Below are 16,919 nucleotides of genomic sequence, written 5' to 3' on the forward strand. Positions count from 1 at the left end.
TCACAAAATATCAGGGTAGGATGAGCAGAGAAGTTCCAAATGCATAATCCATTTGTTTAATGAGTCGTGAAGGAATTCAGGAAAATGCATACATCACCTTTACATGATAGCTTTAGTCTTTTAAATCTGATGAGGCAAAATCAAACCAGAAAACAAGGACTATTCCATATCTTTGTAAGTACTTCTTATAGGAACAGTTAAAATATAATGAAATTCTAATCAACAGAGTGCAAAAGAACACAAAAAGGAATATTTCAAATAACTAAGTGCAACAAAATCATGACTGCAATCTAGCATTCCATGTCTCATCTGTATCTTTTGAGGAGATGATAGTGAAAAGCACACCTATTCCGACTAGACTTGTCATTTGGTTTAATATATTCGATGTTGTGACTGCTATTTGAAGACAATTTATTTTAAAAGAAATGTAAACTAATTTCTTTATTTTACATTTTTTGGCCTGTAGCATAGATCTATGTACTACATGCATGTAGTGTGGGAAGATGCCAGAAGGGGATAATGGAATACCTGGGACTGGAGTTACAGTCATCCGTGAGTCACAAAGTGGATATAGGAAATCATACCAGGTCCTCTGAAAGAGCAGGAAATGCTCTTAGGAGTTGAACTGTATGCCCAGGGCCCAGTTATGGTTTTAACTATATAGCTCATAAAAACAGACCAGAGTCACTGTATCCAAAGATTTAAGAATATTTAACCATTTAGATTTATGAACTAAAGCCAGAAATTGGTGATGCAGAAACATTTTTAAGTAGATGCATAATAGAAAATGGTACATGCCCTTAAAGGGTTTCTGAATTCAAAATGACTGTATCTTAGTCACTAGATGATAGTCTTTCCTCTTCTGTGACACACAGCCTTCTATTGTAGAGAAGGTACTAAAAGGTTTAATAGACTAATTTTAAAGATTTGGAAGGGAAAAAAAGAACACCATCAACATATAAGAAGATTATATTCTACTGTGAGCTATGATTGACTAGGAAATAGTTGACTAGGTTGATCTATATTTTTGATAAATTCTTGAATCTGCAGGAAGTACAATGAAGAATTTTAATAAAAGATTAAAAAGTAGGATTTGGCACTTAAGCAGAAATGATTTATACATAAAAGACGATAAGTGATAAGAAATCTGGGCTGATAACCTTATGTCAAAGGAAGAAATGTGAAAAGACAAACACTGTTTATATAGTAACAGACTAAATACTTCTTTAAATGTACTAAACCAGAACAATCACATAGCCTAAACAGACCTTGTTAAATACTTGTTTGTGGACCTGCTAATGATTAAAGAATCATTATTAAAAGAAAAGCAGAAGTCAACTTGGTGTAGCATCAATATCAGAGCTGAGCTTTGTAGAACCTGCCTAGAAGGACAGAAAGGACAGCAAGTGATGATGACAGTAACATCAGTCATAAATCCTATGAGTTTTCCAACATTAAACACTTTTGTCACTCTTGGAAATAGTTCATGTAGATGTAAGGACTCATCAGGAAGCTATAATTTTTCATACAGATGAGTTCTTATATTTATTCAGAACATGATTCTAGGCATAACTCCTCAAAGTCTGTTTTTCAAACCTAAGGCATGAGAATTTGGTCCTTTGTGAAAACACTTATGAATTAACACACACACACACACACACACACACACACACACGGTGTGGGGGGAGGTAGGCGAGAAGAGAATAAAGCAAAGATTAGAGGGAATTATTATTATTAGAATTAATAAAACTGCATTGAGAAGAAATATGTTCCTACCCTCTCTGATTACTGTGTCCTACTCTTTGAGAATAGTAAGGATTGTTGAATAAAGGCATCGGTCAACCTAGATTTGCTATGTGAAAGACCATACTCTGAAGGAAGTTCAAGTAATTAATTTCTACTTCACTTGTACTTCACTAGATGCCTTTGGATAGTAATAAATGTTTGAGGACATTTGATGTATTTTAAATACATAGCACAATAGTTTCACAGGTATGCATTTTTAGGACAAAACTGCTCAACACTTGATTCATATCACTTTCTCCTGCCTTAATCATAGAAATGTGAGAACTTTGCTACACTTTTTAAAATTCTGAGAATTATCTTGGAAAAAAGCACAAGAATGACACACTTACAGAAGAACTAATATTTCATTTATATCTTCAACTAATAATCATGATTACTAAATAAATTGAACAGATAAATTCATATATGAGACATGGGAAAATGAAAATAACATGGAATCTTACTTGAATCCATTTATCTGGAATTGCCATGGCTAATCTGTAGTCAAAACCACCTCCTCCCTGGGAAGTGGGAGAGCAGAGAGCTGGCATCCCTGATACATCCTAAAACAAAGGACATTACAAATGTCAGTTCATATTATTCAAACTAATTTTCTGACAGCAAACTCTAGAACAACAAACAAAGTTAGGAAAAATGGCATATATTTTTAAATAGTTTAATCTATAACTGTAAAAGAAAACAAAATTGTGAATTCACATCCTGGTCATTTCTCTAATGTTTTCACACGAAACACTCCAAAAGGATTTATCCCTTTTATTAGTATCACCTTGAGAATAAAAAACAGTAAAAGTATTTTTAAAATATTGTTCAATCTTAGAGGTTTAAAAAAATTTACCTACCATGTTTACCAAAAACAGAAATGTATCCATATTTCTGTACTATTTCTCTCTCTCTATAGCCCTGTGAGTACTAGCTCTGATGAAATGGAAACACAGTGAATACATTAACAGCAAAGAAATAAGGTGTCTTCACTTTAGTAGGTCACACTGGAAATAAGGTGTCTTCACTTTAGTAGGTCACACTGGAAAGGGTCACTGAGATCAGCCACTGGGTGTTTTCATTAGCAGATATAGAAGCAAAGGCTCACTGAGGTGAAGGAATCTTGAGACAGAGAGAAAGGCTTATTAATGGTGGAGTCATGGCTCAGACATCAGACATCACCTGTTGACAGAGTGTGTTCTCCTGTCATGATACCCTTGAAATACTGAGAAGTAAATATTAATCAAATAGACAACTGAGCTGAAAAATTGGGCAAAAGGATTTGGATGTAGCAGAAGATATTTTTGTAATAACAACAGCAAAATACAAGCATAATACTATCATTCCAACTCCACGATAAATTTCAAACAAACCATTTTCTTCTGTTCGGTTTCTATGGCCAGTCTTATTGATTCTTAATTACCTTTTCCTTATACTGTGTGTTTTTGAATGGAATCTCTCCATTTCTAATTCTGTTTTACAATAAGCACTAATAGCTCATGAGAAAGTTTGTTTGTATTTTCATCCTGTTTAATATCTAATACTAGAAGTATGAAAATTTTTAGCTAAAGATTCACTTAAGGCAACAGACATTACACATTTGCTCTACAACTGAGTACCCAGGATTCTATTTCCCTACTTCTCGCTTGTAAGATACATAAGGGAAGGAATTGCTTTTGTTAGCTAATGTGACCAGCTAGCACTTGGCATAAAGAAGGTACTCGATAAATATGTTCTGAGTACTAAGAAATACAATAAAGATAAAGTATATTTATCTGATTTATCTACATGCATAAATGAAGACATAAACAAACATGAAATGGCAATATTTACCAGCCCAACAGACAGAGGCAGTGGAGGCAGAGCCTTATACCTTTCCACCAGGGTCTGCCTCAATCATTTAAACGCTATATATTTGGTCTCCTGTAAAGTATATACTCTTTATGCTTGTGACAACTTTTTCAACATGTGTCAGAGTTCAAATTCGTCTATGGAAATTCTTACAAAAGGACTTCACACTCTGAAATCAGAGGTAGCTAAAATGCGACTTCTTTGACAACCTCATCTGTACCCACAGAAAAGCTTGAGGAAGAAAACTGTTGACTTTGCTGAACTCAGAACTGATTTACCACTTTCTTATGGTAGAACAACAAAAACCAATGCATGATACATTGGGATACAACCACTGGGAACCAAAATGCTTAGTCATCTTACTTAATTTCCTCACAGTTCTTTAAAGCTCATTATGGAAGCAGAATGAATAAAGATCATCAGGAAGACCTATTAAAGGTATACTTAGTAAAACAGAAGTCATATGTTCACATATGTAGGTATTCAGTTCAATTTGCTGTTTCAAAATGGGCTAAGAATCTATAAAACACCAGGCTTCTATTAGATGCTAGAATTCAAGACAAAATACTTTGCAAAGACTTCCATTGTGATCAAATGTTTTGGAATGATTACTGGTGGTTAGATTTAAATTCAAGGCAACTTTGCTTGTATTAAATGTATCTTTCTAAAAGTAAAATAGAAGAAAAAGGATATCAAATTTGTGACAATCCCTAAGTCAGAATCATAGGAAGCTATCCCATTAGTCTATGGGTTATTCTAAGTTTTCATGTCAAAAGGAGGTGCTAGTGGCCACCCTTTTAAATGTAAAAGACAAAAGAAAGAATAAATATAAAGGCAATATATTCCAACTATAAAACATATGTGTGAAAACATATGATAAAGCATAAAAGAAAGATCATGGGTTCTCAATTTAAAAAAAAATTGGTTCTTTAAAATCTAGAATACTTCTGGCTACTGATCAAGAAGATGACTTATAAAAAATATTTCCACTAGTGAACTAACTTTGTACAATGCCGAACAGTTTCTTTAAAACGGTTTTGTTATAGTTGTAATTAGTAATAAATTCATATTCCTACTACATAAATTTACATAAAATTCCATCACATTCATTTTACCAATATTTTGAAAAAGTTCATGAAGATCAATCCTGCATTTTGAAGAGCCTCCCACTAGACAGAGAAGTCATGTATTGAAATTGAAGCAGTTTTCAATTTGAGTAGAATAAATTGAAAGCACATCTTGCTTTTAAGAAAAAACTCAAACCAAGTAACATAAAGTTGGCTAAAGTCTGAGAGTTTCATTGGTAGAAACAGTGATAATCAGACAAGAGCTCCCTAGATGATGAAACCATTTTACTTGAAATGAGTAGAAAGATCAAGGTAACAATCTTCCCTTTCATGTATTAAATAATTGCTACCTTTTCGTCACTACACACTATTCATTCGCACTGTCATTAATTGTGTGTAGTAATTTGCCACATATATTATCTCTGCTTTGGGTTGTCACAAATATAATTGACAAAATAATTTTTGATGTTTGACAGATAAAATAGGTTTTTTAAGAAGTAAAATTAAATATAAAATATTTGCTGTTAAAAGCAATTCAGAACAAAGTAGACATAGCTAACAGTTCTGAGAATAGGTAGTGAAGCTGTTACAATGAATTATTACTGGGTGTTTTGTAGTTTTGGACTTCTGCATTAATTTTATATAAGAATTTATTTCAGGATCATCCTTTGAAAATATCCCCAAATGACATTTAAAGGGCAAAAGGAAGGTCTGACAGAAATAAAACTGTTTTCTAACTATAGTCTAACAATAGAGTTACATAACTATCTAGAGACTATTGTTTCTGAGAAATGACAGACAGAAAAATGTATAAAAATAATAAATTCAGTAAGAAGGGAATTCAATCCAATAAATGGAATTCCAACAGGACAAGGGTAAAGCTTAATCATGACTATTCTTAAACATAAGGTTAGTATCTTAAAGCCTTACAACTCTACTTAAAAATATTAAAATTCTAAATTCAATATTAATAATAATTCCTTCTTAGAAGACTCATAAAACTGCGCGAAAGGGGTTGGTATTAAATCTAAATTAGCAGAAGCATTTAACAAACTTCTTAATTTATCATATTTATCACCAAGGAGGGAATTGTCAATTATGGATATACCAAATTATATCATTACAGCACAGCTTTGGGACAGTTAATCATGAACTTTTAATAATCATGAATAACCAGTGAACATTTGACAGCCTGAGAGCCATAATGTAAACAAGAAAGGTAATCGCATCAGAACACAAAATGCTTCAGAAAAGTGTGCAGGCAGTGTTGCATGACATCTCTAATGATTAAGCCAGAAAATAAACAAACAAATAAACAAACAAGTAAGTAAATGAATGAATGAATGAATGAATGAATGAATAGAACTGACAGAGGCACATTAGTACTCATTTCTCTTCACCACTGAAGGTCTCAGGAAGAAGAAACTGTCCACTAATTAGGACATTTTACTTCCTAACCACTGACATGGTCTTTCTAACAATGGAATAGTGACAAGCAATTAGTGTAAATTATTCTCTACTAGGAAAACAGTGAATTCCAGATAATGTGCCATCCTTACAAGAGGGCTGGACCATCGTCAGTGCACAATGCCATTTTTGCAATTATTGATGACATGAGTTTAGTTACTCAAACACTGTATGCTACCAAAATATTCTGAATTAAAGGGGTGAGGTGTGCAACATGACACAGCCTTACCTCTGCTATGGTAATAGAATCCGGATACAATGTGTGAGCCAAATGATTTGCCAACATGAGATAAATCAAAGCATCTTCGTCAACATGTAGTCCAAAATATTCATTATAGTCACCCGAAAACCCTTGACCTGATTAACAGGGGAAAAAAGGAATATGGTATGTAAAAAAGTGAATCTTAAGTCTATGAAAACATATCGTAGATTATGAGGAATATGCTAATGTAAGGGAGTATCATGAAGTTATGAAGTGCACCTGAAAATGCACTACCTCCTATCCAAATTTAGACCTTTTCTTTGTCACCTTAGAAAACAAACAGGCATCAAAAGAGTAATAATAAAACAAAAACTAATACATTAGAATAGGACAAAGCAAATGAACAATAGAAAAAAGAACACAGGAAAATCACAAGAAACTCATATGGACACAGACACAGATACAAATTCACCACACACAAACTCCTCATAGGGTCATCACTATGGTCAGCGGGACTTGACCAAAACATATTTATATAGAATAAAATAAAGACTGGGTATGAAGGCCCATAATTGAAATTCCATCACTCTGAAAGAAGCTTGAGAGAGAAGAATTGGTAGTTTGATGTTAGTGTAGCCTACCAGCAAGACTCACTCACAACCAAACACAAAACAGAGCCACACATTGGTGCACCGGACTGAGCTCCCAAGGTCCAAATGAGGAGCAGAAGGAGGGAAATCATGAGCAAGGAAGTCTGGACTGTGAGGGGTGCTCCCATCCACTGAGATGGTGGGGCTGATCTATTCGGAGCTTACCAAGCCCAGCTGGACTGGGACTGAAAAAGCATGGGATAAAACCGGACTCCCTGAACATGGCGGACAATGAGGGCTGCTGAGAAGCCAAGGACAATGGCACTGGATTTGGATCCTACTATGCATACTGGCTTTGGGGGGGTGGCTGGCCTGTTTGGATGCTCACCTTCCTGGACCTGGATGGAGGGGGGAGGAACTTGGACTCCCCACTGGGCAGGGAACCCTTACTGCTCTCTGGAGAGGAGAGGAAGGGAGAATGGAGGGGGGAGGGGGGTAAATGGGAGGCAGGAAGGAGGTGGAAATTTTTAATAAAAATAAAAAAAAAACACAAAATGAAAGAAAACCAATTATCTCTATGTCATGTGTTTGGGAAATTAAAATTCTGAGTATAATTTTGTGCAAATTTCAAAATGATGGCTTGATCAATTCTTCAGTTTAATTAAGTAAATGATACACATATTTTTCTATATGCATAATGTACAAAATGTTCTAATTAATCATTTTTATCTGGTTTAAATGTTTAATATATCCTTTATAGATATGTATACATATGTCAACGTGCTATGGTAAATGGTTCTTTACTTTTTTTTAGGTCATACATTAAGGATTCATTATTCCTAAGAAGACATAGAAATGTAAATGTACACAAATACGTAATCAACGGACAATTAACTGCCAGTGATGGCCATCGCAGTTTCTATAGGAGAACCCCAGACCTGACTACAACGTAACAATGCAAACTAAACTCAACCTTTACATCTATAGAATATCAGGTACCTACCCATCCCATGGTGATGATAAAGCATGGATGTAACACCATCAAAACGGAACCCATCAAAGCAGTACTCTTCCAACCACCATCTTATGTTTGACAGAAGGAATCTTAAAACTTCCCAGCTAAAATATTAGACAAAAACAAAGTTAAGTATAATGCAAACAGTCTTTTCCTTAGTTGTCACATATCACTTGTTTAGAGTATGGGCTAGAATTACTTCTCTGTCTAAAGAGACATGATAATCAAGAAACATATGCAAACAGTAGATAACATCCAGTATGATGTATATAATGAAGCTCATTCTAAAAGGAAAACATTAAATTCCCATTAGCCACAGAATCATTCAAAATCGGAGAATAAATAAAAAAGAAAGGAAGAATTATAAAGAAGCCACTTATGCTGTCTTGTCCCGTGTTCTACCCTTGTCAACCAGATAGTCAAGTACAGATAATATAAGTAAATATGAAAATGCTATTTATAATTGAATTTTAATCAAGATTGTTCATTGACTACATCATAGTAATGTGAGGAGGTTATTTTCTCTATTAAGAGCTTTTTAAAGTATAAAATGGAGAAGTGGCTTCAATGATTATCTTCTTTAAATACTTGACTGAAACTTCGAGCAACTATAATTCCATAGAAGAAATAAATGATAAAAGACTTCCTCAGATGGTAAAAAAAAATTATGTTTACTAGACTGCTCTTGTATAGAAGCAAAAATAAAAGCCTAATTACAAAATCCCCCACATATTTCATAAAGTATAGCACTCAGAGTCCCACATCCATCAAAACAGAAGGAAAAAAGAACTGTATTACTCAATTAAAAACACCATGTGAAGCAAATCTATTTCGGACAATTGAAAAGAGGGCAATGTCAATTAGTATTTTCTTCAGATGCACAGCTATGGTTGAATTCTCTATCTTATTACAACTGTAGTTTTAAGACCTTAATACCTCATTTAGCTTAATGACAAAGCTGTAATAGTGTATACAAGTTCTTAACACAGCTCAAATATATGTATTTTTAAACCTCCTTCATATTAAAGAACAATCTGACATAAGCAGAGATTAAGTCATCATCATCAACTTGAGAAGTATAACTTTTACCTCTGAGGGAAGATGAATGCTATTGCTAATATCTACTGAAATAAGCTACCTTGAACTTTAAAACTTAGTGAATGCTTGAAAAATAAATGGAAGGAAAAACTCAGAAACATAAGCAATGAAACCAAAAAGAAATCCTGGAAGTTCAAGATGCTTAGCAAAATACTTAAAAGGTGTATTTCAGTTGTATTTTATTAATACATGTTCATTTATTGTGTAAGTATGTAAACATGTGCAAGCTTGGAGTGTGTGAAACAAAGTGCGTGTCAGATATGAATATTAAGTAGAATTCTTTTTTTGAGACCGTGTAGTAGTAGTTTGAATGAGAATGGTCTCCATAGGATCATTTATTTGAATGCATGGTCTGAGATGGTCTAAATGTTTGGGAAGGACTAGGATGAGTGGCCTTCTAGGGAAGCTGTGTCATTGGAGCAGGGTTTGTGATTTCTAAACCCACATCTAACCCAGTTAACTCTGTCTGCCACCTGCTTGTGATAACGATGTGTGATGCTTGCCTGCCTGCTGTCAAGCTCCCTCCCCTGTTGGTCATGGACCATAGCACTCTAGAACTTGAGCCCAATTTAAACGCTTACTTTTATAAGCTGCTTTGGCCATGGCATTTTGTCACAACAACTGAAAAGTAACTAAGACATAGAGAATATCACACTGAACATGGAAGTTACAACCTAGCCAGCAAGCCCCAGGGATTCCTAACTATACCTACCTTGCAATGGGAGGGCAGACAGACTTTATCAATCTTTACCTGAGTGCTAGGGTTGAACACAGGCCCACATGCTTACTCAGCAAATACATTATTGCTTAAACCATCTCTCCAGCCCCTTAACCATCATTTAAGACAGACATTCATACTTTAAAATTAGAACTCAACACAGAGACATGTTACAATTGTACAGTAATAAAATTATTTTATATAGTTGTATAGTGACTTCTTGATATACATTTTTATGCTTTCTTTAACTTAGTAAACTTTAGTTTAGAACTATTTTAGATGTAGAGCAAAACTAGAATGGACTAAAAAATGAGAAGCAATAATAAGAGATCCCTAAGTCTCAACAGTCAGCCAACTTCTCTCTAAATCAAGAACCACAGGACAGTAACATATCCTGTCAAAAAAAAGAGCTGAAATGCATCTGAGGAGAAACACCTGAGGTGTACTTCATCCCTCTAAACATAAGGACATACATATGTGCAATCATCACACTAATGAACGCACAGAGAGATAGACAAACAAATAAAAATATTATTACACTTCTTTTAAACACGCTCAACTAGATTATATTTTTAATCCTAGATTAAGACTAGATTATTAATTATTAATACTAGATCCATAAGGAACAGTTAATTAGCTTTATATGGCTAACAATTTATAAATAGCTGGTTATTGTTACAAAGGAAAAAGAAGAGCAACCACAGTCAGACATGAAAAAAAAAGTACAAACTTATAATGTTCCATTACTGTGATCCAATGATTGTGTATGATGCATGCAGACAATGTAGTTGACTGCAAATTCAGTGGCCTGGTGTTGTGGCATATTTAATTGTACTGTGATTGCATTAATTAAATAAATCAAACTTGGGTCAAGAAGAAGAGCCAGGAACTATTTGACAGGAAGTAGCCACAGGGAGTAAAAGGGAGTCAAGAAAATGGAAATAAAATAAACAGGAAGCAGTAAGGAGGGACTTGGAATTTGCCAGTCTTTTTGGTTTGGGATGGCAGAAGAGGATATCTCTTTCTGAGACACTGGCAAGGAGTAAGGTCAGTTGGTTCCTCCAAGGCCTCTCAGCGCTTGCAGATTTTCGCCCCAGCATGTGACTCCTGAGTCTTTATTAGTAAAATTGTAAGACTGAGATTTAGTTTAAAGCCAACATCCTGGTGAAATTAATTTGAAATGCATTTACCATGTATGTCAGTTAATCGGAGAATTAGAGAACCACCTAGACAGAGAATCAGAGAAAAAAAGTTGTCTAAGGAACAAGTACAGAAGCATATGTATTTGTATGTACAAAATGTAGAACTCAATGTTAAAAAAAAAAGTCAGATCATGGAGTGTTACCAGGATGAAGATGTAGCTTTCTTTATGTTTGGCTTTAATATGTAACCATTCGATTTGATGCAGACAATGTATTTGCTTATTACATAAATATATTATCTCAGTTAACTGAACTCAAAATACAAGAGAATTGATTCGGTGGTTCTCAAGGCCAACTGCAAAGCTAAGAGTCACTGAGGAACTTCAATAGAAGGTTTGGGAAATAGGTACACTTATGACTAACTATGATATTTATACATAAATGTATAAAATGCAGTCAGCAGGGGAATGATTCACAAGGAATCACCCGAGTCAAGTCAATACCAAATCTATGCAGGTTGTGGCAAGGGACCAGTTACCACAGCACATATCACAATCTAGACTCACAACAAAAGCAGTGTTTCAACATAACCACATTGCACAATGTATTCACAGCAAGAGACTGTTACTGTTCCGAGAAGTAGTAAAATGCTTCTTAAATTCACAAGTACCAATCCAAGGCGAGGCTTGCCAGCAGGTATTTTTCCAGACAACTGTCCTAGTTATGTATTATGTATTTTTTCCCTCTACAAGACCAGAAACAACCTTTGATTAAGTAATTACAAAATAATTAGTGTTACTATTCCGGGGTTAAAAAACAAGCATACTTTAAACAACATTTTCTTTTTAAAGCTATGCATACTTCAAGATCAAACAAAGGATGTTTAGAAATCTAGGTGAAGCATTATGTCCTTAACTAAATTCTCCTGCATTCACATGGACAGTGAAAACATTAATGTTATACATGAATGGACCAGTCTGCAGAATCGAAGATCTGGATTTTTAGTGTGCCACTAAAACAAACATAAGTGAGTATGGAATGTCTCAAAATAAAAATTTCCAAAAGATTACTAATACCATATGCTAGCAATTTTTAATTTAGTTACTAGAAATTCTGTGAGTTTTTTGTTTTTATTTGTTTGCTTGTCTTGTTTTAGTTTTTCATCTTTCTATAAGAGAGAAGAAGGGGAGTCATGATGTAACCCAAACTCTGACCAAATGAGAAATGTCACATAATGGATCTCTGGCCACTAATGTGAATTCGTTAATATGAATTTAATCTTCTCAACTAAATGGCTACCTTGAGTCAAAGAATAAAAGAATGGAAAATTGTATGACAAAAAATTCAATTGATTTTTTTTTCTACCTCAAAATGTCATCAGAAAGCACATAAGTCAGGTGAATCCCATAAAAATATAAAGCAGGATTTATCAGGGCAGTATGGTTTTGGAGTACTCCAACATATAAAGTCAGTCATTCATTTTCAGATTATTCTCTTGATATTAGGCATTTGACACTTCCCTAATAAGCCATGGTGGTGAAACCTAATGTCTGATCCATTGAGAGATCTAGGTGGTAACATTTAGACTGTGATGCCAAAAGTACCTCCGTGACCACCATGAAAATGCTACAGAAGCAGCCAAAAACAGAGAACTATTTGCACATGAATTAGGAACAAAGAATACCTTCACTCATTTGAGTAACACATCACAATTTCACTTAAATGAAGCATAAACATGGTTCTACCATTTTAAAAATATTTATCTTAAAAATCTAAAAAAAACACACAGTAACATAGCTACTAAAATGTCTAAATCATAGGTGTCTTATATGTCAACTGAATACATAGACAATGATATATACATTTAAGAGTCCTTAGCAATCAAAATAATCAGGATCATAATTGGTTTAAATGATTGAAATAGTCAGTTTCTAATCAAGTAATGAGATTTATTAAGGAAATTCTTGTCATGCACAGATAATTCCAATATTAAGATTTTTCCAAAATATCTGCAAACTCAAAATTGTTGATAGTCTCTCAGTCTGCCAATAAACTTTGTAATGAAATAAAACACAGCCAAATTTTCTTGGCAAGCAAGTGTAATCAGATATAATGACATTTATTTAATGAAATCACATTTTGTAATTCAAATCTATTTGCCTAATGTTCTATTTATTTGTGGTCCAGAATAATGTCTAAAATTTTCAAAATAAGCAACTTGGGTCAACAGATGTTACTAAACGTGCTAATGTTATATACTAATAAATATAAACAGTGGCTGAATCACAAAAATACCAAAAGAAGTAGCACATTCCTCTTAGCTGTTCTTCAGGCCATGTGTTTGAACGGCTATTAAAGAATAAATCATAAATGCATGAAGCTAAATCCTTGATATTCACATTTCTATTTCAACTGAGGCAATCATGAAGGTTTGAGGAAAGAAGTTTTCATGAGATCATTTCTCTTTTTTTGTAGACATATATTATTATTTTGGAATTTCATATATGCAAACAGCATTAGTAATATTTATCGAATGTCCTCCCATATAATGTCTATCAGATCCAACACTCACCCTCCAACCTCTCTCAACTTCCTGTTAGTAAGTATCTAAATCATACCACTTTTTTTAATTAAGTGAATACATTGATGTATTTTTGCTTATGTTTTAAACTATAAATTCAGCCAAATAAGAGAAAAGCATGAGTTGATTATAACGTCTTAATATATATGCAATTCTAAAACTGTATATTATACACTTTCAAAAATAAGCAGTTATACTACATGATCAGTGAATATTTCTATCTTCAATTTATTATCTGTGCATTTTTATATGATATAAGCTACCATAGTACCTGGTATGAATGAACATCGATAATTCAAATTAATTATTGTAAAAAAAAAACCTTTCTTATTATACCTAGGTTATACATAGCTTATAATACATTGCATCAAAATTGTTTTTACTTAAGTGATCTGAAGGTTGTCAAGACAGGTTTCCACTATTCATGCCTGGCTGACCTGAAACTTGCTAAGTAGACAAGTCTAAACTTGAGTTCACAGAGATCTGCCTGTCTCTATCTCCCTAATGCTTGACTTAATCATGTGTGTCACCACACAAGGAAGGCAGATACTTTAACAAATAAATAAACAATATAGAATAACATAGTGTTAAGCTTGTGTCCTAAATGTTTCCATTTAAACCTATCCTAAAATTACTCAAAATTTTCCAAGTCCTACTCTTCTATAATTTAGCATGTATTACTATCTGCCAAAGGAAGATTTATAAAAGCAAACTTTTAGGAGAGTGCTGCTGTGAAAGTTCTTCACCTTAAGTGTGTAAGTATGTTTGCATATACACGTACATGTTGTATGCACGTATGAACTTATAGTAAAAGTTGCAATGGAGTGACATGGGCAGGATAAGTAAAAGTTAGTGGCCTGATAGAAGGATGCATTGTGAATCAACAGACTATGCATTCTGTTAATAAATGCCCAGAGTTACAAAGTAATTAGTGTATTTTTAAAAACATGTGTTAACACTGATTCCTGGCATTTGTATTCCTAACAAAGTTTGCTTACTAAGGTAATTTTCAACACCTCTTTGTCTCTAAAACAGATTTGTAGAGTGACTAGGTGGACAGCTTAGGTGGTAAAGAGCTCGCTGAGCAGGCATGAGGTCCTAAGTTCAGATACCGAGTACCCATGTAGAGAGCCAGGCACAAAGGCACACAGGTAAAACATGAGCGCTGAAAAGGTAGAGGCAGAAGGGTCCCTGGGGCTTACTGAACAGTCTAGCTGAGTAGGCAATCCCCAGGTTCAGTGAGAGAACCTGCCTCAAAAACAAGGAAGTGGGTTGGGGGACACAGTGACTCTATTTCATTTCCATCTTGACTCAAGGTTAGCGAGTTCAAGTTTGACAAGACCAAATAAGATTTTGGCAAGGTGGTGGTGGTGCATGTCTTTAATCCCAGCATAAGGGGGGCAGAGGGAGGAGGATCTCTGTGAGTTCGAGGCCAACCTGGCCTACAAGTGCTAGTTCCAGAGAAACCCAAACTCAAAACTGCCCCCCGCAAAAAATGTTTAACCAAGGATGTGGTTACTAGCTGTTTTAAGTCTTAAGGAGGTAATTACCCAAGTTTGTTCTTTTTATCGTTGTAGGGAAGTCTTTTGCCTTTCCCTTTTGCTTTGGGTATATAAGAGCTATAAAAAATAAATTCGAGGCTGTTGCAGTAGTCACTAAAAGCCCTCCTGATTGTATTCTTCTGCCTATTTCTTTCCTCAATCTTCACTCACCTTTTCAGGCACATACCAACAGGCAGGCCTGTCCTGTCTGTGGGCAATTGAGAAAGACACAGAAAAAATATCTCGCATTACCCCATGGCCTTTGCATGCATGTATACACATGAGCTCATACCTATAAACACACTCACACATAACTTCACACACACACACACACACCACACACACACACACACACACACACACACACACACACACACACACACATTAACTTCTTGGAAAAACTTTGTCACCATCTTCTGCCAAGCAAGTCAAACTAAGCTTCTATGTTTTATTAAGGTCCTAATGTTTCATCAGACACAGCTGAAATAATCTGTGGAACTTCACAGAAGTCATCCTAACAAAACATTGTTCTTCTTGGCATGAATTAATGTACATTAGGTAGCCACATAAAGGCAACAGGCAAACATATGTTTTCCAAGCATGACTAAAACCCTCACCTTAGTTATAAAATGAGGATGACTAGTACTTCATATAAAAAAATAATGACAGTACTGTGATTGCATATGCAGCAAGACAAATATGTTTTACCTAATAATTAGCTTTTATGAGCTTACTTTGAAGTTAAATGTTGGGAAAAACTTACTAATCAAATAGATTTTAGCTTTTACATTCCAATTTACTTCTAATAAGAGTAGCTTTAAATGAGCAATTATAATTTTACCTTTTAGAAATTTCTCAACTTGGTAATTTTTCATTGTCTTATTTAATCATAATTAAATATATAATGATTATTAACTTATATTTAAGCAGTACCATTTCAAAAGATGGCTTAACAGATACATGGATGAAAATAGCATGTGTCCATAAGACATAAGCTCTCTCTCTCCAGCGGATATTCTCCGAAATACTCACTGAACACGGCAGTTTTCTCTTTTCTTTCTTGATATATTCTTTTTTATGTTTGAATCCATGAGTGTGTGTGTGTGTGTGTGTGTGTGTGTGTGTGTGTGTGTGTGTTACAAAAGCATATATACAGAGTTGTAAAAATAAAGATATCTGGTACCCTACCTTGATGCATTTCATGAAAAAGTTATGACTTATTGTCCTTAATGAAAATAATCCATATAGTCCTAATACACAAATATTGCTGAATTAAGAGTAAAAGCTTAATTCTAGCAAATTTTAATAAAGTTTAATTAACAAATAATCTTCCTAAACCTGAGAGTAATGATTTTTGCAGGAAGGTATGGAGTTTGGTTTCTCTATAATTTTAAAAATTCTCATGAAGCTAAACTGAAACTGAGTGGACAACTCAAGATCAGGATATTTGAGTTTCAGAATATGGACTAAATAATTTGAATTTATGTACATTCATAGAATTTAGAACAAAAATATTATCATATAAAAGCCTAATATTAGTATCATCTTCCATGTTTCTCCTATTAGAACTATAACCATCCTTGAATACCCAACATAAAGTATTTCCACAGTTCTGTGCATCATGCCTCTGCCAGGCAACATTGAGTTAATGAGTCCCAGATCCCTCACACACAAATGCCTTGTGAGGAGAAACATTTGTTCCACTTTTATATTAAATTAAACCCAACTGTTCTGCCATAAATTAATTAACTATGTACTTATAAATCAATGCACATAAAAATGATTTAAACATAGATGCTGAATAAAAGCTTTTTGAAAACAGAACCTTGTCTCAGAAACAGTACGTTAAAAAAATACAAGCT

At 34.2% G+C, this 16,919-nt stretch overlaps 1 protein-coding gene across 1 annotated transcript in view; it reads right to left on the reverse strand.

The window, feature by feature from the left end:
- Gbe1 (1,4-alpha-glucan branching enzyme 1) overlaps window positions 1–16,919 on the reverse strand; it is a 248,144-nt gene that overhangs the window by 76,366 nt on the left and 154,859 nt on the right. The window contains exons 8-10 of the mRNA XM_038345354.2: window positions 7,966–8,081; window positions 6,400–6,527; window positions 2,250–2,348 (exon numbers count right to left, since the gene is read on the reverse strand). Coding sequence (XP_038201282.1) covers window positions 2,250–2,348; window positions 6,400–6,527; window positions 7,966–8,081 — 343 coding nt within the window. The remainder of the gene's footprint in view (window positions 1–2,249; window positions 2,349–6,399; window positions 6,528–7,965; window positions 8,082–16,919) is intronic.

Source organism: Arvicola amphibius, chromosome 10 (genome assembly GCF_903992535.2).
Source record: "Arvicola amphibius chromosome 10, mArvAmp1.2, whole genome shotgun sequence".
Taxonomy (NCBI): domain Eukaryota; kingdom Metazoa; phylum Chordata; class Mammalia; order Rodentia; family Cricetidae; genus Arvicola; species Arvicola amphibius.